Raw genomic sequence first — 24,091 nt, forward strand, 5'->3', positions numbered from 1 at the left:
GAGAATGTAAACAAGCTTATTGTTGACATAGAACAGTATTCTAGCATTAAGGTGATAGTTAGCAATCCATCTCAGGATTTGCAACAGCTTAGTCAACATGTGCTTGTGATAAAAAACTGCCCTCCTGTACTAAGCGAATATAATCTAACTTCATCTGGATTGGTGCTTTCCCAAGGGTAGGATGCTATAGCCAAGTACCAGGAAAGAACTAAAAGAATGCTAAATATACCACTATTTGTTCTTGCTGAGAGTATAAACAATGATAGAGGTAAAGGAATTGTTGAAGTTAAAGAAATCCTTTAACTGTTCAAGTTGGAAACTGAGCTGAAAACTAACATTATCCACAGAATAGATAAGCTGGCAGATAATAAAATTTGGCCTATTTTATTTGTATGAGTACCAAATCTGATGTTAATGCTTTCTTTACTTGTTGGCGTGGTTTTCCGACTGGTATATCAGCTGCGATGGACCTGACAGCTACTTAAAGAAGTCTTTTTTAGATCCTGCGTTAAGAAGCTAAAATGTTTAATAATATACCGATAAAAAGAAGACAGTAAAACTGGTTAAGGGTGTACTTACACTTTACACTATAGACCTTAAAAATAACAAGGAAAATTCTCAAGCCTCAGTTGAACAAGGCTCTTAAAAAAACTAAGTCTTCTGACAATTTATTATCAGAACGTAAATGCGCACTAAGCTCTCTGCATTCCGGAATAATGTTAGGCTGCTTGTACCGAAACTATCGTAGTGGTCACCGAAACATATCTGCATGGGAGTATAAGGGATGCCGTGCTGGGTCTGGGTGACATACTTGAACTTGAGTTTTCAAGTTGTAAATAATTTTCTGTTCTGGATAACATTTGCATTAAATGTAGCAAAACAAAACAAATTGCTGTACTATCATATCAAATGTCTAAAGTTTTCATCATTGTGCATCAATAAGTTTTTTAAATTTACATTTTATTCTGTTAGTAAAGGTAAACATATCTTTTTGTTTTGGTGACAGTTTTATTTTTTTTACTTTCCAAAAGAAGGCAAATGAAAAAGAACATTCAAAATCCATTTTTCTTGAAACATTAACGTGTCTGACATATATGCATCTTAATCTTCATTGTTTGTATTACGACCATACTCCGTTTTCAATTTTTTTGTGATACTTTAAAACTAGACGTGTATACATGTTCCCTTTTTAGACTGTGTGAAATTTTGCTGTAAATTTTTTTAATTAATTTTTAACATCATAGGTTCTTTAATCAAGTACATCATAATGGCCCGAGTCAAATGGAACACTAAATAACAAATTTAGCTTTAAATCACTTTCAAGTTTATCGAAATTAATAAGTTTATCTTGACTAGCTGTTTTTACTGTCACATGTATGTTAAAAATATCAACAAAACTTTTGATTTTAACATGAGTTCCATAAATGCAATCTTTAGACGCCAAATAGTAACAGCTAAATTGTTTCTTAACATTCTCATAATATAGATTACTTATAATGAAATTTTAATACATATCCCAGTTATCTCTGATGTGTTCCACTATACATATTTTTATTTTTTACCCTTTGATTTTAAAATAAAAGTATTAAAAAATTTACTTTACGTAGCTGTATTCTTACAAATATGATTAGTGCACTTTAGAAATAGATTAGTTAATTTTCAAATACTTCTTAAATAGTTTTTTGCAGAATTTTTTATACTTAGTATTTGACAATATATTACGTAAAGATCTTTCTACTCATAAGCAGCCCATGTAATACGTCAAATTTCTTCTCATCTGACAGAGTATTCATAATACAAACTAAATAATATTGAACCTTATGACGGAATGGAATAAAATTACTTTTACAGAAAAACTATTTGCGGAATTGATACAACTTTTTTTTGTGATTTACTACCATCCGATCAATATTACTTTCCCTTTTTATACAGATTTACGAGTTATTTTTACAAACAGTACAATTGCTTTTGTGAGTTTTATAACGTTGAATAATTTTAAAGTATTTCTGCATGTACGATATACATGTGTGTATCGTTCAAGCACAGCACGTGGCAGTAACCTGCAACGTTGCCACGTTCTTATAAACTCTTCCCTTACTTCTCCCCGTTAACTCTGATTAACTTTCTTAATGAATATTTGTGAACATATTTACAAGAATGCCAAGAGTAGAAGTCAAATGAAAGTCCTTTGCAGTGCATTTAAAATCTTATATCGGTATTTCTGAGATAACTTATAGATAAAAACTAAACCTCAATGAACCAGTACCCGAAAAAAAAGTTCATGTTTTTTGAATAGATATGTGTTTAAGATCTCCCGCAACATCAGACTATTTTAAAAGTCATAAGTAAAAATTTTAACAAATAACAGCAACAAGAGCTTAGGGGCAGTGCTCGGTAGGACGAAATTTCACTAAGTTGTTTTTAGAATTTTTCCGTTCAAGATTTTGACCGGAAATTTTTTTACAGCTGTTCTTAAGAGAAAAACAAACTTATAATATTAGTCAAAAGAACATTGTGTTTTCACTAAACAGTGTAGTGAAATTATATAAAATTTTATAAATGGGTTTATGTTATGAAAATTGTGTCAAGTTTTTGGCCCATCACTAATATCAATCTTAGCCATATCATTCTGAGTAACTAATTTATTTTAAGTAAAATAATTATACATTGACCTATTTCCATCTAAATTGCGCTATATATATTTTTTATAGAAACGTCGCGCTAAGGCAAAGTTGGTTAACGCACCTTTCCGGCAAGAAGGAGGCCCAAGTTCGACTCCTGGCCGAAGCGGATAACTTTTTTCACTGCTTTGTAATTTTTAATTGACAACGTTTTCACACTCCAGCGATTTTCACTCTAAAAATAAGCGCGACGTTTCTATAAAAAATATACATAGCGCGATTTAGATGGAAAGAGGTCAATGTATAATAATTTGACATAATACTTACCCATCGATTAATAACATCAATATCTATAATTTATTTTAATATTAATTTGCGATATTTATTACATTTGCTGTCATACATTTAACATTAAATACATTTGACATATCAATTCTAACAAATTTATCAAAAACTTTAAAATAACTCGAAACATGCCCTACATTTGTTGCTTTCAAACTTTTATCATCTCGTATAATTACATTTACATGATTTTTAAATTCGATGCATTTAACAAAAATTTCATCTCGATTGACAACATAATCAGTTTAACCGCTATCTGAAAGCTGGTCTATACGTTTACCTTGTATGTTCACTGTGCATTGCAGTAAACTTGACAACTTTTGCTGTGATGGCACCATTTGAGGTGTAGCCTAATTTCCACGTTTTTTGTAGCAATAAGTGACCTCTGCCTTGTTGTCCGTTCAAGCTTCTGCCTTTATCATTTTTATTGTTTTATCAATTACGTAACTAACTGTTTGATCTTTTTCTTTAAAAGTGTCCATTAAATCACCAATATAACTGTACGATTTTGATAATGTTCTCAATAAATAGTTTGACTCTTCTTTTGCACTTAATTTAGCACCAGCAGCTTTTAACTCGTTTACTTATTTTTGAAATTAACGAATAAATACTGATGATTCTTGGTAATCTTTCAATGTGTTTCTTTTCAATTTGTTATGACATGTTACCTACAGTACTGTCGATTTCTTTAGATACATTCCATCAAACTTTTTTATAATCTTGAATGCTTTTTTATAATTTAGATGCCTATTTTAAATGCCATTATAGAATTGATTGGTCAGTCATTAGTACGCTGTTATACATACTAACACTGTTATGCACACATTAATTTATAAAAATATGATACCACAGTGCTAAATCAAAGGATTTAAAAAGAAATAGTACTGCACGTAAAAGAAAATAAGGCCTTATAATTGCCTTCGACAAAAAATTTCAAAAAAGTCAAAATGAGTCGCTTTTGAAGCTTTGTAGATTAAAAAAAAGCTTAATTACAAAACTGTTGGTAAGTTACATATCAAGTATCTTTTCATTTTAACTTACTATTCGTAGAAGAACAACTTAAATAGCTATTTACTACAAGATCTGACTAAAATTTAATGCACAATTTTTTTTAGTGAACTACCAAAAAATTTGATCATTGTAGACCCTCATGCACTGAGCTATAACTATTTTAAGTAATTCATGTTAACTGCAGTATTTGTTACTATATGGTCTACTTAATGTCTATATATTAAGTGTAAGAAAAACAATGAAGATCTTACAACGTGCACAGTAATAAAAATTATACATTATAAAATAGGACAGAGTTAAAAAGACATACAAATAGTAATTCAAAAATCTACACACATGTGTTGAAAACCATAAAAGCAAGGCCAAAAAAAATAGTGTAAGAGATTAGTATTAAGGTTCAGTAATTAAAAAAAAAAAAAACGAGGGAAAACATGAAATGTATCTACACACAAACAGATATTAAAATAATTATGCAAATATAACGAGGACAAATGATTGCGATGAAAATCCTTTTTATAGAAAAATCAAAGTCACAGCAAAGAAAAATTAAGGAAACTTAAGCCATAAGTTTTTCTGTGAAAAAAATTGAAATTATTTCTCAAGCTCTTTTGATTAGTTAAGTATTGAATAGGCCAAAAAATCATTATTCTGATTTTTAAGACGATCAGTGAATTTTTTTGGTGATGTGTAGATTACTAGTGCATTCTTTTTTGAGGAGATATCACCTACCCACCTTGGTGATAAAGTCACTATCAGTATGAAGAAATCAGCGAGGGTAAGGTAAATGATTTATTGAAAAGATCTTTTTATTGAACCTGATAACAGTTGAGGTGTCCATAGAACGATAGCTGTGACCCGCGAATAGTACCCTATTAGCTAAATTTTTGAGTCGTTTGAGAAAAACTTTGCCCAATAGACCCGCACGAAAGACTCATATACAATGGGAAAAAGGTAAATCAGCAGAAAAATGATGAGTGATAAGGTAAAAGTAAACATAAGAATTCCTGATAGCCTAGTGGTTGGCATTGCTTGCAGCCAAACTTGACGGACTAATGGGTGAGGGTTCAATTCCTATTTGTACAATTTTTGGGAACTTGACAATAAAACTACCTGTTACAATAACTGTGACTACATAAAATATTATATCTCCAATTATACTGCGAAAAAAAAATCATGAATATTATCGTGCTCCACTTGCTCTACAAGTATGTATGCATGTACACTTCACTTATAAAACTTGCTTGCTATCGCTCGTTTGTCCTACATTTATCGCATTGATTCGTTATCGAGCATAAACATCTCCATGTGATTGTGCGTACTAAAGGTTTCACAATTCTAGTGTCTGTCAAAATATTTTATGATGTAAGGATTGGCCTTCCCTAATTTTAAATATTTAAAAAATAGTAGAGAGAAATTTTAATTCATAATGCGAAAATAAAATTTTCCTCATATCATAACAATTTTTATTACTGCTCGTCGTCAGTTTTTAAATAACTGTGACAACATAATTTTATTTATAATTTTTTTACATTTCAGGCAATCGAGTAATTTAAATTTGGATGTTTACCAAAATATTATAAGTAAAATCATCAAATTATTAGATTCTGGTGAATTAAGTATTGAAGATGAACTTAATTGCATTCAAACTGCTTTTTTCATACTGAAAGAAAACGCTTCTACATTTTCTATAAAACCAGTTCGGTAAGCAATAAATTATCATTTCTTATTTTTAAAACTTATGTCTTTTTCTTGATTACTACTAACCATACTTGAAAGATTGACACATTAATTATACGAGTAAAGTTTTTCTCTGCGTCTACATGATAATTTATTAATATAATCAATAAGGTTCATTTCTGAAAATGTATAGTATGTATTAAATAATAATAACCTTGAATAAATTATTTGCGTTTACCAACAAAAATTATGTCTGACGTTTCGTTGGCAGACTGCAGACCAAAGCGGGAGCGAGGTTGGTTAAAAACATGTACTTTTCCTCGTTAGAGTTCTCTAAGTTTTATACTGGGTAACTGTAAGATTATTAAATCTATAAATGTGTATGAACATTTAGAGACGTATATATACTTATAATTATTAAAAAAATAAGCTCTTATGCCGTATAAGTCGTTATATAAATTGAAAAGAACTCACTTTAAGACTCATTACGCTTAATCTGTTTGCTTATTACTACAATTTAAAAAAAATTGTTAGGATTTAGTTGGTATCAAACTAAACCAGATCCAAACCTTCAAATTCAAACAGACTTTGTTCAATTTTTTAGTAAATAAGTATTTTTCTCCGAGGTGTAGCAAAACAATAAAAATCTTTGTGAGTACTGATCCGCTCTATACGTCAAGAACTCTTATTTTGTCGGTTACAAAAGAGAAATGAAATATACCAATGAACAATAAAACTAAAAAGCACTTGTATATTATTATGTGACTGTTAAAAATGATTACTTCAATAACAAACAACCTTACAGCACAAAGAATCTTTTTGAATCTCAAAATATAAAGGATGATTTTATTAATAGTAAAAAGTTACAATCCTACCCAAGGCTCAAACCAACGTCACAATGTTTATTACCAATTTTCATCAATTCAATAACAATACTCTAAAATTAAAGTACTTACCAACTAGAAATACACAAAGTGTGGCGTACAACAATTTTAAATCACTAAAAATGTATAGAGACTTACTTACCAAAGCTTCGTATTTAGTTTGTAATTTTTACCTGACTACCACATCGTTTTTTAAAATTTGAAGTTAAAATTTTAGGAACTACATTTACTGAATAGAATTCTAGTTACTCCTGTTATTCTCTAATATTAATGACTAGAATACGACCAGGTCAAACTTAAAGTTCCCTGTTATTTAAATTTTCGTAGTAGCCGTGTATTGCTGTACTTAAAAATCAAACTTCTTTCAAAAATCAACTCTACTGTTTGTCTTAATTTTGGCACTACATTTATTTTAGTCATTTTTGTTTAGCAAGCTTCTCGTTACCTTTCGATCATGACAATTTTATAAACTTTATTCTGTATTTACAAAGGACCTTTATTAGATATGCTTCAAGGTACTACTAAAAAATTTAGGTATTGCCACTTCATTCTTATCTTATTTCTTCTTGTTTATTTATCTATTTTACGTTGACTTCTTTCATTCAATCATTCCTTTTTTTCCTTACTATCTGGAGAATAAGAATGTGTTTCATATTTTCTATTATACCATTACATATTCTTTATTCGTTATCAAAAAAATCTTTATTTTCTGCTTCAGCTTGACTCCCTCATCCTAATGTTGTTCTTTCTTTTTTAATTATTGTTTTCGTAGGAATGTATATCAACCATTATTTAAATATAAATGTATTTGTTATACACATAAAACTCTAAAATATCTATTTCACCTCAGTCATTTTCACAATTTTGTTTGTATGTATATTCATTACATTTTTTGTCAATAAAAAAACCATATCATTCATTTTTATTTTCCACCTTGCTTATCGCTTTTCTTGAATTATATTCTTCTTTTTCTAATATATTTGCCAGTTTTGGATTTAATTTTTTTTTTTTAATTATGTAACTATTTCTCCCTTATTTCTTATTAGATATTTTGTATAAAAAAATTAAAAATAATAAGTGACAGGCTTAAAAAGTATCCCTCATCTAAATCCTCTCTTTCTTCAAATTTTTTCCTATACTCTGCCACTGCACAGAAAAAATTTTAGCTGATAAAAGCTTGTATTTACTTGGACCATTAGAGCTCTGAAGCTTTCAAGATATAGACTACTGATTTTGACTTAACTAAGCTCTACTTTTATACTGTGCGAATCAAAACCAACATACTCTGCGCGAGGTAGGACACTCATAGCACTCACCTTAAAAATAGCAGTACTACAGTTTAGTGGTTAATAAATTAAACTGTGTCAAGAGTGAGCAAGCTACAGCTCGAAGTTTAGCACTCCAGAGATGAATCTTCAAGCTTTTCTCAAATTTTTTCAAAATTTTAAAAAATTAGAAAAAAATTTTTATAAATACAATAAATAATTTTTATTGCGTTTTCTTCTTTCACGAATTTTCCTTTGTAGTTCAGGTGATTTTGTGACTTCACGACGTTTATCACATAGTTTGTAGGGAAAAAATTTAGTTCAACGTTCAACGAGGTGAGAAGAGCGTAAATATATGCAGTAACGCTGGAAACTATTTTCTCATATGGATGAGCTTGCATATGTTACGTCCGAACTTCTATAAGTGAAAGGCGAAACTCGTAGATTCGTTCTACAAATAACAAAATTTACTTTTTGTTCGTCCGGAACCAGCTATCGGCCCGAAGGCCTTATTAGCTTTTACTTACAGTAAGCTTTTCTTTAAAATCGTTGGCTCGGCGTTGTGGTGTTAGGTTTCATCGAGCGATATATATGGAGTGGTGTGCGCTGAGCTGGCGTTGACTTACTGTTAGAATTTGTATCTTATGTCATACGGTAGTAACGTATCTTGTTCGTCGTTTTATCTCACGTCCTTGTAAAGGTTTTTGACATACAGTGTCTATTTTATTTTTCCTCGATATTCAATTTATTCATGAAGGTAAGAACTATGTGTCAATCAATTAGAATTATTAGATCTTAAAATGTTTCATATAGTAATTGAAATGTTTTTGAATAAAGAAAATTAATTTAATTAATAACCAAGTTATGTCTTATCTGATGATTTAATAAATTTAGAAAAGGCAGAAATAGTTAATTTTACAAATAGTATAGATAATAAAGTTTCAGATTCGCATTTACAATGTAATACAATTCATGGTTTTCTTAACTTAACTCACTTCTATGATCGTTGGTTAGCTGCTGCTTGCGCTCACGCAATCGCAAGATCTTAGAAGGTTGACCGCAACGATGTTCCTCATCCTACACGAGAGCATTCTAGGCGATGACAATAATTAGGCTTCTGTTTTTAACGTTTCAACCCAAGTCGACGGTCTTTTTTTTCTTGTTTCTCCTTGATTCACTTTTAGGCAAGTTTACAGTTGCTTGGTCTGCTTGAACTTTTCTTACACAGTTTAGTCACCGAACTTAGTCTTACATTCGCTTAAAAGACGCAACAAAACTCACTTTCCAACCTTTCTGGTTACTTTGGAGCACTTGTTGAAAGATAAAAGTCGAATATAAAGGAGTTTTTATGCTCTTTCGTTTAAGGAGGACGCGTCAAGTTGGGGATTCGAACGACCAATCAGAGCTTAACCTAATTACCCTCGACTGACATGAGCACAGTTGTGGTGAAATAATTTCCCAATAATTGATGGTTAAAACTGCTGATCTCTCGGAGTTTACATAAAGTACAAGTTGCCGTCGAAATTTTGTATAATGTTTCTTGTGGACCTACGCAGTAAAGAATATTGAAATTATTGAGTATTCTCATTCTTGGATGTACCACTGCGAATTGATGTTGTAAGATGAGCGTTTTATAAGATTGTTTGAGGTTGCACTCGCACGCACACACGATTTTACGCATACTGGACCTCTTCTTTCTTGTATTATTATTAAAAAAAAAAAAAAAAAAAAAAAACTATAAAAAAAAGCTATAAAAAAAACTGTTAAAAAAAAAAAACAAAAAATTATTTAAAAACGAAACTGATTCATCTAAATGTAATCTTCCATGCAAACAAAAATTGGGAGGCTTACACAGATCCTGTAAATGCAGTTTTGACTGATTTTTTCATAAGATTGCATGTTAAATTGCGATTTTTGGAAATGAAAAATGTAAAAAATAATACAGTTAAAGGATATGCAATTCTTTAGAGATATTTCTTACGTTATTTTTAGTATACTTTTGATGCTTGAACAATATCTGTCAAAAAAACCTATATTTGATGAACCTTCTGAAGAAGCATAAACTGGCATTCACTACTACGTACGCTTTTGAAGAGAGTGGCACTATCGGATAGTTTGACTTAAGTTTGGAGATGCAATTATATTTTGGGTATGAAATATGGAGTGGGAATAAGTGCATAATCGTGACGATAAAGATTTAATCAGACTAGATGATACGAAAGTGTTTTTAAATCATTGAAAGATTCGATGAAATTGTATAGTGTTATACTGGCCAGCCTACATATTGTTTCAATATTATTATTTATAATTATTGTTTATAATTGCACAGTTATTAAATATTCGAATATCTAGTGATACCACACCCATCTAACGTAGGTATACTCATTCCAACAATAATTCCACCACCTTTGTTCACAATATCTTTTCATAGAAAGTATGTTTATGTTTATAAGCATATTATCTGCCATATAATTTTATAGAATGACAACTTTCTACTTCAGTGCCCAAGCACCCACTGTCCACTGGTTTTAATCATTTTTTGCAACACAATAAATATTAATTTTGTACAAGTACTTTGCTGTTTTTATTTTTTTTTTTCTATATTCTTTTTGTCTTGTGTATTCTAAGAAAGAATATTGTGATTTTTTTTAACAGTCACCCTCCTATTGACGATTTATCTGTAATTTTGTAATCTTTTTTTTTCTAACCTTTTTGTTTGTTTATCCCGCTTATGCCACCTGCCTTAAGTTTTTAGATTTTTCATGTCTTATTTATATTTAACATCTACTTTTTCTCCCTTCTTTGCAATGTCATAAAAATATTATCCTATTTTTCATAACTTTTGTTATTTGATTATCTTTTACTCTGCCATTAGTTTATTTGTGATAATTATACGTATTACTTATTATTTTAAGCTTATTATGTTTAAGTTTTAGTTTCCTCTTTATCTGTAGTTACCTCTGATGAACATGTGTTCGATCTTGTTATGACTTCTTGTCTTTACTATCCCTGCAAACTATTTCCCGTCATCAATTTCATTTTTATTAACAGTTCCGTAGTGTTTGCCCTATCTGGACACCAAGTTAGATTAATTTCCTCTTTTTACTGGCTAGTGGTCGACTTTATTTTTTTAGTTTTTTGCCACATTAAACCTAGTGTTCCTAATGTCAGAAATTTTTTTATGTTGGTCCTATCTCTGAATTTTCGTTGTTCGTCATTCCTCCTCTAAGACGGTCCCAGCTATTTTTCTCCGTATGAAATTTTTTTCGATCGTCTTGACTGTGGCCTTTCTTTTTTATACCTATCTTCCAATATTTATCTTTACTGTACTTTTTTCTAAGATGATGTACATACTAAAATTGAATGAAAGAGTTTTAATGGCTAGTTTGTGAGTGTGCTCGCTTTACAACCAGAAAAACTCGAAGGGTCAAGGATACACATCCTTTAAAAAAATATTGCCATTTTTTTTTTTTTGCTTCTTGTGTAAAGTAGGTTGCTTGATTGTCAGTAAACCGGTAATCAAATTTTTTAGGCGTGAAGTAGATTTTTCTGGATAATGTCTGGACCTCTAGTGGTTCCTCCTTCAAGAGGAAACCAAAACCTGGTCTACTTAATTAAGTCATACTTAGTTTTAAAAAGCTTGGTACGGTGAGTCAGATAGTGAATTGGAGAGATTCTTCCATTAAACCTGCTAATATCTAAGGTGTGCTTAAAACGATCAGTAGTTGAACTACGGTAATTCTGGGTCACTCGTCATTCTGATTGTGAAGTTTGTGCTATTGTACGATTGGATGGTAGGTAATAGTTGTAGAAGTGGACTTGTGATTTATATAGGTGGTGGGAGAGTTTGTGCTATTGCACAAGAGTGCTCTAATATTCAGAGGCTAGCAGTCGTGGTGTTAAATAGTATCGTGCTCTACTGTCTGAATGGCTTCCTTCTTCTACAGCTGCGAATCAAACTCTGATGGCACGATGGCTCTTGATCCGTGTTCTAGCTTACCAGAGCTATCATACTAACTCGATCGTATAGCAAGATTGAGAGAAAAATCATTGAGCATGAATAATATTTCTAATCAGCTATGGGTCATCTCATTTCTCTTCTCAAGAGAAGGCGTGTGTGTATGCAAATTTCTAGAATCGCACTATTTTACTGTAGAAAACGGACCCTTTTCAACCATCAAATGCTAGCTTACTATTTTTCGGCGCAGTATCTCGTCAACGATTACAATCAGCTAATCTAATGAGGTAATTTTAATTGGTGTAATAATAAAGGGACACATAATAAAAATTGACATTGATTTATGAAAAACAAATAAATTAAGGAAGTATAAAATATAAGTGGATATTAAGTAATAGTATATTACATATAAGCTTGCAATGGCTTCGATTTACGAACCGAGAGGTATGCAGCACGAGCCGAAGGTAAGGGCCGTAACGAGGTTCGTAAAAAAGCTTTTTCGAACGAGTTTCGTATACAATTTTTCCGCTTAAGAATCCAAAATCAAGCGGCGAAGGTGCTATGTTTAGGTTAGAAGGTGGAAAAAATTATGTCAATCATAATTAAATCGTAGTAAATCCTTATTATTTTAGAATAACATGTAAAACCTTAATATTTGTGTAACAGTTATTAAATAGTGTTAAAAACTTGGATAATATGCAATGAAACTGTTTAATTAATGTAAATAATCACGAAATTCTTTTATTACAAACAAATTGAGGAATTAAACAAGTAAAAAGAATTAGTTTTTCGTGTTTAAATACACATTTCTTACTCTTATTTGTTGTGACGTAAAGGGTAATTAGAAGCTTCAACATGTGATAAGACTATTTCTCAAACTCTTTTTTACTTTTTCAAAGCCCTGTTTATCTGATTTATTATCAATTAAAGTATGATTTGTATACTGTACAGAAGTGACAGAAGTATAATCTAAATATTCAACTTCATTAACGATATTTGAATGGTAATAAAATTGAAAAAAGACATGTTTCGTTTATATTCATCATAAATTTTTTTGAGAAGAAAGAGTTTATTCCGTTTTCCGGAAGAACAGTAAATCAGTAGGTCAAATCAAGATTTGAGATCAATTTAATTGCAACAAAAGTGCAATTTGAGCTCAATTTGAGTAAGACTTAAATACAATTTAAATGTTATTTGAATTTTCATTTACGCTGTAGATTATTTTTTTATTTTCTTTGAAACTAGAAAAAAAAGACCTTTTTCGTTTCCACTGATTGGTAATTATATTGCCAAAGTAAACAATAGGTTTATTTTTAATCTAGAGGATATTTGATCAATTATAAATCTAAATTGTACACTGATTGAATTATAATTCAAATATTATATAAATCGCGAGCCGTACACAGAATACTATCAATTTAACATGCTAATAAACTTAATAAAAATTTTTTGTTTTCACTAATTTTCGATTGTATTCTAAGAAATACAAAAAATGTACTTTGATTTTAGAAAACACAGTTAAAACTCACATGAATTAGAACCAGCCTGGCGTTAAATTGTAGTTCAGAGTATATTAAGAGCATTTTAAATATAAATTAGTATGCTAAATTTTCCATAATTTTGTTGTAGCTAATGACTGGTTACACTAAAAAAATAAATACGTCTTCGTTTTTAAAAAAATATAATTTACATCTCTCTTAACTGTTGTAAGACGTCAGACGACTTATTATTATCCTTCGTAATTTAAGAGTAAGTACAAATTTTATCAACGATAACTTAAAGACGAAGTAAATGAAATCAACACAAGATTTATTTTAATTCTAACTTCATTCACTAAATAACACACAAAAACTATGCATTGTCAAAATATTTTACAATACTTAAAAATGTTTACAAATTCATTTATAAGACTTCTTACAGTAATAGTACAATTTTTGTTACTAAGGAATTTATGCTATAATATTTTAGAGTGGAACAGTTACTCCTGTTAATTATACGCATACAAACGGTGTGATGGTCAAACATTGTTTGATTGTGATAGCAGTTACCAGCTTATTCAAACAAGTCAATCCGATGCTATCATTCAGGGGATTAATAGTTATGTAGTGAGTGCGCGCTATATTGTGCACGAAGCATTTTCAATGAATGTACTAACCAACTACAGCTTTTTCGTTAGTATCAAAGTGTTGTTAATCAGAGCTTGTTGAGTGTTGTGTATGTAAAGAAACAGAATATAAAAAGTTACTTGTTCACATCCGATAAAAAGCACTGCTTATATATACTGTTTCTCGTTTTCTATATCAGAAAATTGCAGCTTGTTATTTCATTTTTTGCAAACTATTTAAGTTGCTGAAGTCTTAATTTTTACAATACCTCCTCTATCGGATTTGATCTGTATACTGTTTTCATCGAACAGGTTAGATTTCAGGTTTGCTTAAATTGTGCTGGTTTTTTTGTAGACAGTACCAATGTTTGCACCAGCTTATTATAATTTACGTCAACGACTAAAGAATTTTTCAGACACTTTTTTTCCTTACCAATAAGAACGCTTAGGAGTTGGTTTTTGCTTATATATTTCAGTAATGGTAGATGCCACCATTTAAGACATACTGATACGATACATATGCAGTATACATACCCAGAGCTGTTAGCTTTTCTGCTATAAGCGTACCTATTCGCTATGTGAATTGCTACTAGCGACCTCTGGTGGCTCCAAAGAGGGTAAGCACTTGGAAAAATTATATAGCTTACCAGGATCTGATATATATACATTTTTGTTTCTATGGTTAGCGAGAGAAAAAGACAATAAAAGTGTAATGACATCATTGAGACGGTACCGCGTTGAAACTTCGGCGCAACAAGTTCACGCAGTTTTGCATTTTCGGGTGTAATGGGATGAGAAGGAAAAACTGAGGTCTGGAATTCGGAAAATCTTTTCTCTTTGTAATTTGTTTAATCCAATGCTGAGTATTCTTCTTTATTTTTATTTTCGTTTTTGTTATCAATTTCAGTGATAAATCAATCACAGAAAAATTAACTGGGCCACGATTGTATGTAAAATTTTGTTGTTACACGGAAAGCGAGGTTCGTCACGAAACGTTTGAGATGCCCAACTCACGAGATCTTGTGTACTCCAGAGAAGGTTAGGCGTGTTTTCACGTAATGTTACTTTTTATTTTATTTTGTTTTGCGTTCGACGATGTTTAAGTACTCTTGTCAATTTAACGAATTAAAAACGAGCTAAGCAAGTAACAAATGGTTATCGGTCTGATTATTTCAAAAACAAACCAAATTTATTTATTTATATAAAAATATGAATACTTAGCCGTATGCTGTTAGGTATTAAATTTATAATTCATCGATTCCGTTGTTTATCATATTAGTATATGTACGTATGTTAATTGATTAATTAAATGCCAAAACATATAACAAACGATTTTGATACCATTTTTTTGCTATCTTCGAGTATTCGCATGCCTATTCATTAATTATTAATTTCATTTAATTTAAAGTTTTCTCAAACCATTTAATTCATTATTTCATTTTCCGTATCAATTCGACAACAACATACGAGAAGACACGTAAGTTAAAGAACATAACAAGCACTTTATATACAGTAGGCAAAAACCATACAATTCATTTCCCTAAAACATACTTTTGACTAAAAGTATTGGTAAAAGTTGTAGATAAGTAAAGAAGGATTTTATATGGTCACATTTTACAAGGATATATTTAGTAATTATAATTTCATGACTCATATAACCACGAAACTGCCTGAATGTCTTTAAAACTGACACGCACTGCGCTTGCGCAGCAGATGACAAAGGTAATGGATTGTGTTATTTTAATCATTTTACTACGCTATAATCACTCATAACAATTCTAATATTGCAAATATTTTTATTAAACATAGTTATACAGATTCCTTATATCTTAACTTAAAACTTTTACGCATGTAACAGGTTAAAATAGTGTCAAGTTTTATGATAAAGGAGAAAAAGTTAATCGTACATAGAATTTAGGCTTTATTAATCCGAGAGCTAACAATATTTTCGCTATTAATATTCAACAAATTGATATTATTAAAATCAGAATATATTGATGATACATTCCCATTGCTTTCATAAAATTTTAAGCAACATTGCTCCGTTAACTTTCACAATGTTCGTTAAAAATCAAAGGAAAACAGTGAATTTCCCTACGAGATCGTGATAAATCTGCAAATGCAAAATTGACAATATTTCAATGAAAAATCCACCCCAACTCTCAAAAATTTGACAAAGTCTTTTTGATACTTACATTGTACAGTGTCCCAAACATCAAGTTTTTTGTTCCTTCAATTTTCAGTGCTGTGGTACCTACTTAAGCTAATGCTAGATAGTATAAAATTGTCTCAGGGCTCTCTCAATTAAATTTGAAGCTCGCACCTTTCAAATATTAAACAACTAATAAATAAGACGTATCCCTATTAAATTTTAACAAACAAAAACCAATATAATAAAAGAACTAAGCTACGTTAACTAATGTCGTTAAATAAGACTTACAGAACAAAAATTTGAAAGTTTATTTCGTAAAAAAAATTTGTTTCACTGTTTGTTGTCAATTATATTAAGCTGGATTAACATACTTTAATTATTTAAAACTAACAACAATACAAATCGAACATTTCGATGATTTAATGATATATCAGACATTATTAATTGCGAAGACATGCTATAATGTACATAACGGTAAAGTTTTTATTCGTCTTATTAAGAAAAGGAAAGAGTCCAAAGACTGGCAAAAACGGAGAACCCCCGAACTAAAACTTAATCTTGATGAGAAGTCAAATCCCAAGTTTTCGAATTCTGAAACAAGGAATTTAACGAATTTATAGCCGAGGCAGAGTCCCACCCAAGAAATACTTAAAAATTTGTTAAAACACTTCGCAATAAACGGCCTTTCCTGCCCCCCTTCAACAAGAAAACAAATTCTACTTCAGACGAAGCACAGATTCACTGCAAAATCAATCCTCCCCCAACCTTAGCGCTGAAGAACAAGCGCAGAAATACGCGAGTATTAACCAGACAATGCAGCAACAGGTCCTCGGCAACCCGGATTTCGAACACTGCACACCCTTTGAAATCAAAGGTATCATTCGCTCCCTACAAACGGAAAGCCCCTGACAGAGACGGAATCTCCAACAGTGTCCTTAAAATCCTCTCTCAGAAATTCATCACGGCTATTTTCGACATCACAAACGCCGTAATGCACCTTCGCTATTTCTCAAGTGCGAAAAAGGAGGCTACTGTCATCTGCCTCTCAAAGCCGGAAAACCCCCTCAGCAACCCCTCGAGCCACAGACCCATTGGTTCACTCTCCTCGCCCAGTAAAATCACTGGAAGCGTCATTCTCACCACTTAATTAAGCACGCCACGGAAAACAACTTCCTCCCAGATGTGTAGTACGGTTTTAGAGCCAGACATTCAGCTGTACACCAGCTTCTGAGAGCCACCATATACCTTTCCGATAGCCTCATCCACAAAAACTTCACCGCAATAGCTTTCCTAGATGCACAGCAGGCCTTAGACCGAGTTTGATACGAGGGCCTACTGTACAAGCTTATCCAGTTAGGTTTCCCGCACTACCTTATCGGCACCGTCAAATCTTACCTCTCGGACAGATTCATCCGCGTTAAAGTAGGCGACTCGCTCTCCGACCAATAACCTCCAGAGTCCACCAAGGCTCCAAACTGTCACCCACCCTTTTCAACATATTTTGCCATGATCTGCCCCAGTGTGAAAACATCAACACGTACCTCTGTGCAGACGATGTCGTGATCAGCTGCACGTCACAACAACACTTTCGGTGCACCACCTTGCTTAACGAGCATATTGTCATAACTGGTATATTCTTTAGAAACTAGTCGTAAATGAGGCAAAGACTATAGCCATGCTTGTCTCCTGGAAAAATCCAAGGAAAAAACTGCAGAACACAAAAATCAATGGAGTAGGAATTGACTGGAGCTACTCCACCAAATACCTCGGCCTCACGCTAGATCGTCGACTTACGTACGTTTGTCACATCAACAGCACTCACGGCAAGGCATACGGTGCCTTTGTGCAGCTAAAGCCCGTCTTTAACAAAAAAGCAGTCTCCTAGAAGACCAAACTGCGCACCTTCAACGCCATCATCAGGAGCATCAGTACCTACGCGATACCAACGTGGGGCGCTGCAAAGGGAAACTGACTAAAGAGCATCCAAGGCCCTTTTATGAAGATACTGAGGTCGGTCCTGGGTATTTCCTGGTATATCAGAAATACTCAGATTATCAAGGAGTTCAACATCGTTCCTTTAATTCAAGCAGCCCCTGTCTTTGCGTTTAAAATCCGCACCCCCATTACGCACCACCCGAACCTGACCATCGCTGCACTTGAAATCTCCAACCTGCACGCTTTGACCTTATAAAACGTCTATGCACTCTCGCGCAGAACCCTGAGGACCCCCAAAGTACTGTAGCCCTTCAATCCTCCTTGTTTCTATCAGATGCATGCATCTCCATGATCTCGCCGAATAACTGTGACTTTAATTCGTATGCTCCCGTCAGGAGCACCCATCTATATGCCGTATCCTTTACGGCCTCAACCCTGTACAACACCTACACAAATCACAAGTACGCCTCCAAACATACAATATACAGCGAATTCACATGTTTCAGACACACACACACACACACACACACACACAATAGCACCAAAATTCAAGCTCCTACAATTATATTCCAGCGCAAGCCAATATTCGAGCTTCTCCCAGATGCGTAAGCGCCCTTACTTTCATCTCTTTGAGAGCGAGCTGGCCTCTAAAGTTCTCTGTTATTTTTCTTTTTCCATCTTCTCTTGTACCCATTTTGTTTTCTAGGGGAGTGGTCCTAACGGAACTGTCTCATGCGAGGAGGTTAGTTTTCAGTCGGTGGGCACACCAGGTTTATCTGACACTACCACTGGAATAGCCGGGATGTCCATGATAATTTACCCCTCCTTGCTCCTTCAAACAAAAAAAATGAAAAAAAAAAAAAAAAAAAAAAAAGTAATGGTAAAGTTTCTGTAATGTTTTTATTTTTGACAAGTACAAAAAAATGAAAAAGTAAAGCAGCTCTAAAATCTCAAGTGGATTCGATAATATATATGGGTGATTCTGCTGTAAGTTGCTTAGATCGTGTCTGGTACTCATACTTACGTGCCGTAATGAAATCCAAAACTTTATAGACGTCAAATTGTGTTAAATGTTGTTGACTTTACTTGACACACAACCTTATACTAATATATTGATTCCTTGATTGCGATAGTCCATCATTTAGAGTCAAATTTTCCATTCCAACCCATGCCCGCATCTCAATTTCACTCATGAAAGCCTTTACCGGTAAACAATAAGGCTTATATACCACTTGGGCGTGTAAGCATTATATATACTCTAGTCATTGGTGATTAGATTTGTACCTTAGTCACACCAAAAATCGATAAAAACGAGTGAATTTTCACTACATACATTTTGTCCGCATATTTGCACCATAATTGCGGTTTTAACAAGAATCAGTTCAAACTAGTAACTTTTTGGATTGGAAATGCTCACCAATGGTCACTTTTCAAAGTATAGGATTAAAATAAATAAATCCTTGTGACAGTAGTACCTGAAGTTGTTACCTCTCGAATAGCCAAGCTCTTCTTTTTGCGTATTTTTCGCGTACAAACATTTCATTCCGTTCCAACCCCCATGGAATAACTACTCGGTGTGCATGTGCAAGTACGCAAACTACAGTTTCTTATTGCATTTGAGGCTATTAAATAAATTATGGGTAGACAGGTCATTGTTACACGTCTGTGAGTCGTACGAGCACTTCAAACTTTGAAAATTCCATTCCGAACTTTTCCATTCCGACCCTACCTCACCTCAAAGTGCCGTTTTTTTTTCGTTTTAGAGCAATCAATCCCAGTCAAACTTTTTATTCATCATTGTTGGGCTGAAAGACGTGACATATGTCTCGGGGCTTCGTCCAATTAGCCTTTTTTCGCTACATAGATGCAAAAACAGTGGTGTTGCTTCCATCGTTGGTAGCCAAGTAGTGTACTCCATTAGGTGACTTTATCTGGGTTTAAATGAAAGCGGAGCTGTAACTTTTGAATGGAGGCATAAAATGGAACAAAAATTTTTCCTAACCAATAGGTCTTGATCTCAGCTTTTATTTCAGCCCAATAAGAATACTCGAACTAATAAAGGAGCTTAGCTACACGTGCTAGAGAGTGATACAATTTTTCGAAAATCGATGAAAACTGACTTTTATAAAATATGGTATAACTTTTGACCAGCAAATTTTATAGTAGCATTGGTTTAGATATTTGTCACTTATATTGTGTACAGTAGAAATACCATGAAAAAAATTTTGTTTAACCAACTTCTTTTAAAAACATTTTTCTGGTCGATCTGAGCAAGTTACGGCAGAATCATCCATAAATTGCAAGTTTAAATAACATTAAATATCAATAAACTACTTTTAATTTAAGTTATTAATAATTCATACTAAAAAATTATGTCCGGCAAGATTTTTGAATTCGAATTATTTCAAAGTAAATTGAAACAAAATATTTAAAACAATATGTAAAAAATCGCTTTCTCAAAATTATTATAATGCAAATGAAAAAGTGCATTAGCATGCTGCAATTATTAAGCGCTACGTCATATCGAGCGTAGTGCTTACGTTAATCGTTTCCCTGCAATGACTGCCACAAATTCTAATCGCTTTCATAAGCACATAATGGAATATAAGAAATTATAATTTATTACGATTATTACATGGCTCGTGCTGCAGATGTTGATTCGTTTTGGCATTGGATTTACAAAAAAAATTTTTTTTCTGTTAATAGTAAATAACATTAGGCTGGGTTCATGTATTTTCATAATTTATAGCAAACAGCTAAAGTAGCTAAATATTTCTATTCTTGAATAGTATTTAAAACATTAATTATTGCAAAATTATTATATAATTATAATAACGGCGAAGTATCTTAGATATATTTTACTTTAACAAGTGGATAGAACTAAAATAGTGAATCAACAAGAAAATCTTAAAAGTTTTCGAAGAAAATTAAATAAAAAATTAAAAAAAAATTGTATATGAAAAATTCTGTTATTAGCATTAGTCATTAATTAGTAGAACCCAATAATAATACGTCATGAAAAATGATTTTGTTTTAATCACTACTACAGCTACCAGGAAAAAAACCATTATGGGTAGAATATAAAAAACTGTTGTGCTGCAAATAAGATAATACATGCGCATGCTACGATTTGTAAAGTGCCGTGCCATATCAATGGTACCGTTAAAGTTACTCGTTTTCTATAATGACGGTGTCGAAAATTCTGATCGTTTGAACAAGCAATGGTACCGCGTATGTTAATAGTTTTTTATATATACTGTACCGAAAATTCTGATCGTTTTTATAAGCACTGTAAGGCAAATAAGATTCATAGCATTTCCTGATTTTTAAGCTACTCGTATCTCTATTATTAATCACTTATGAAACAACACTTTTAAGATACACAGTTAAAAAGCAACGCATGCTAAGTTCTTCCATTTGTTACCCTTAAGTTTGATTACTTTAGTTTTCCAGTACATGAAAAAAACAAACAAAAATTCGGGTTATACTCGTTGGGAGAGCTCTTACGACAACCTTTTTTAATAAATAAAAGAAATAAATTAATGAGATATTGATGTTTACAAATGGTATAAAATATTGTAACTAAGCTAAACCATTTATAACATAAATTGAAGAAAATTAATAACATCTGTCGTTAATTCATTTGAAAATGAAACTGAGTCCAGTGATTTGATACTAAAATAGTTTCAAAAATTATGATTCATCCACAAATATTCTTTTGAAATAGGACGTATTTGATGATATTTTCCTTGGTACACAAAATTAATCTAATTTTCTACAAATAAGTGCTAGCTATACTTATACTATAGCTAGTCTTACGATTACTGATTAATTTGTTGATTGAGCAAGGGTTGGTAACAAGTAACTTAATTATTTTTTACTTTTACAAAAATTAAAAAATTTTTGGCTGAGCAAGTAGCAGTAATAAGCAGCACTAACATTTTAAATTAACAATATTTAAATAAATTTTTGCGCGAGCAAGCGCTGGTGATAAGTTACTGTTTTACTTTTTAGTATTACAATAATGAAGTTAATGTTAAGACGAGCAAGCATTTTTAGTTTTATAATTCTTAAGTAATTTAGTGGGCGATTAAGGTGGCTCCAGTGGCCTCAATGTTAAAATTATAAATAACCCAACCGAGGTTAATAAAATTGAATTATATTCTTTGAATTCCCATCTTTCTATTCGCATAAAAAAAAATTAAGGTTGACGGTAAAAATTGTAAGAAATCATGCTTACAAAATCGTAGTTTTAAGACGGGTTAGATAGGAAATGCAAGCTTACGCGATATACAACCTACTGCTGCACTTATATAAATAACCCGTAAGGTGTAAAAAACATACTATCTTGTATATATTATTACGCAGTTTTCGATGACATGAGAAAAGTGTCTTGTTATCGAACAAAATTTTTAAATAATCGGAGACTAAGTATACAGTTGCGAGTGCAAGTCAGCTCTCAGCTGTCTGCATTCTGCAGAGTACATATATATAGGTATAACTACTCTTGAACTTAGGAGCGTACCGTAACAGTTCATCAATTAGGGCACCATAAAACTTTTTTGTTTTTTTATATTAACTCACTAAAGTAACAGATAAAATGTAGAATATGGCTATATTCACCATTATCAGAGATACAGTTAATAGTGTGACATTGTTAACAGCTTACCGTCCTTTCATTTTTAGTGTCAACGATTTTATGATAAAAATGTTTAGGCACATTACTGTGCATCTCAAGAGGCGATCAATATTTGCGGCAAAAAATAATAAGGTGCAGTATGAGACTTAGAAATAGTAGCATTTCAGTCGGTAGAGTGAAGATAAGATTATTCAACCCAGCTGTATAGAAAATTATGAAACTTGTTTTCTCGCATACAAAGCTGCAATAAATGTACATAAAGCTGTAAGTATCCACAACTTGCTGGCTCAATAAGTAAAGAACATTTATTCGTCTTCTTAAGTATCTTTTAGGTAAACAAATAGTTATTGGATTACTCATCTGTAGATGCATTATTTTTAACTTACCGGAGATCGAATTTTACCTAACTGTATGTACTTTTAATTAACAAGAGACTTATAAACGTTAATTGGTTGACGAACTCAGCATTGCTAATCTATATATATATTTTTATTAATAATATTAACATGATAGTAAATTAATAGAAAACATAGTGACAACAATAATGAAAATAATAATAATAATAATTCAAACAATATCAATGATTATTATAATGAACATAATAATAATGATATAAAAAGTACAGATAACAAAAACAAAATGAGCTTGAGTCGTTGGTACTTGACTGGAAATTTATTTAATTATTATAAATAACTTAGGAGTATAAGAGATACTTATCAGCTGCGCTCGCTCGCCTAAGGATGAAATTATTATTCACACGTCAGTAAAATAAAGTTAAGAAAATCACCGAAAGTGCGCGCTTGTCCGCCCAAATACGAATTTAATATTAAAAAAAATAAATAGTAGTAGAAATACTCGTCATTGGCATATACTAGCCCAAAAATTTATTCTCCCATTTTATTACTTTAAAGTAGTACAGGTACTAATCGCCAGTATTTGTTTGAGCATAAATTTATTTAATTGTTGTAAAACTAAAATACAGTAAGGTAGCTATACACGGGACTCATATGTATACGTTACAATTTTAAACTGTTGTATTCATTTAACCAAGCATACTTTTAATTGAAAGAAAGACTCTAATTCGCTCAGAAAAGTTTACTTACCGTTGTGTGGAAGTTTAAAAATAATATTATAACAAAACAGGTGCTCTATCACTGCTAGCTACCTTTTTAGTATATTAAAGGCAGAATTCCAGGTTACAGTTACTTCATTCCAAAACAATCACTAAATGCACAGAAAATTCTTCATTAAAATATAACTTTGTTACAACGAGATCACGGCTTATTAGCTAAAGGCACGTGTCCAAGCTTAAGGCTGTGCGTTAGAACTGTCTGTATTAGAAAAGAAAAAGATAGCTGCTGGAGCTGATATAAAATATAACACTTAAATAGTGGTAGTACAATAGGCACTTTAGCTGCGGGCACGAATGAGAGAGAGCTAGCTTTCTTGTTTCGTGATAAGACATAACTTAATTAGAATTGGAGTGCAATTAATATATAATTG

The 24,091-nt window shown here is 31.9% G+C and overlaps 1 protein-coding gene across 3 annotated transcripts in view; it reads left to right on the plus strand.

Moving 5' to 3' along the window:
* Noc3 (Nucleolar complex protein 3) overlaps positions 1-24,091 on the plus strand; it is a 396,047-nt gene that overhangs the window by 279,305 nt on the left and 92,651 nt on the right. For all 3 annotated transcript variants that reach the window (XM_089595796.1, XM_089595797.1, XM_089595798.1), the window contains exon 6: positions 5,511-5,675. In XM_089595796.1, the coding sequence (XP_089451922.1) occupies positions 5,511-5,675 (165 nt within the window). The remainder of the gene's footprint in view (positions 1-5,510; positions 5,676-24,091) is intronic.

This window comes from Copidosoma floridanum, unplaced genomic scaffold (assembly GCF_036245765.1).
Source record: "Copidosoma floridanum isolate Cflo_tuat_1 unplaced genomic scaffold, Cflo_Japanese_pri ptg000028l, whole genome shotgun sequence".
In the NCBI taxonomy this organism is placed as follows: Eukaryota; Metazoa; Arthropoda; class Insecta; order Hymenoptera; family Encyrtidae; genus Copidosoma; species Copidosoma floridanum.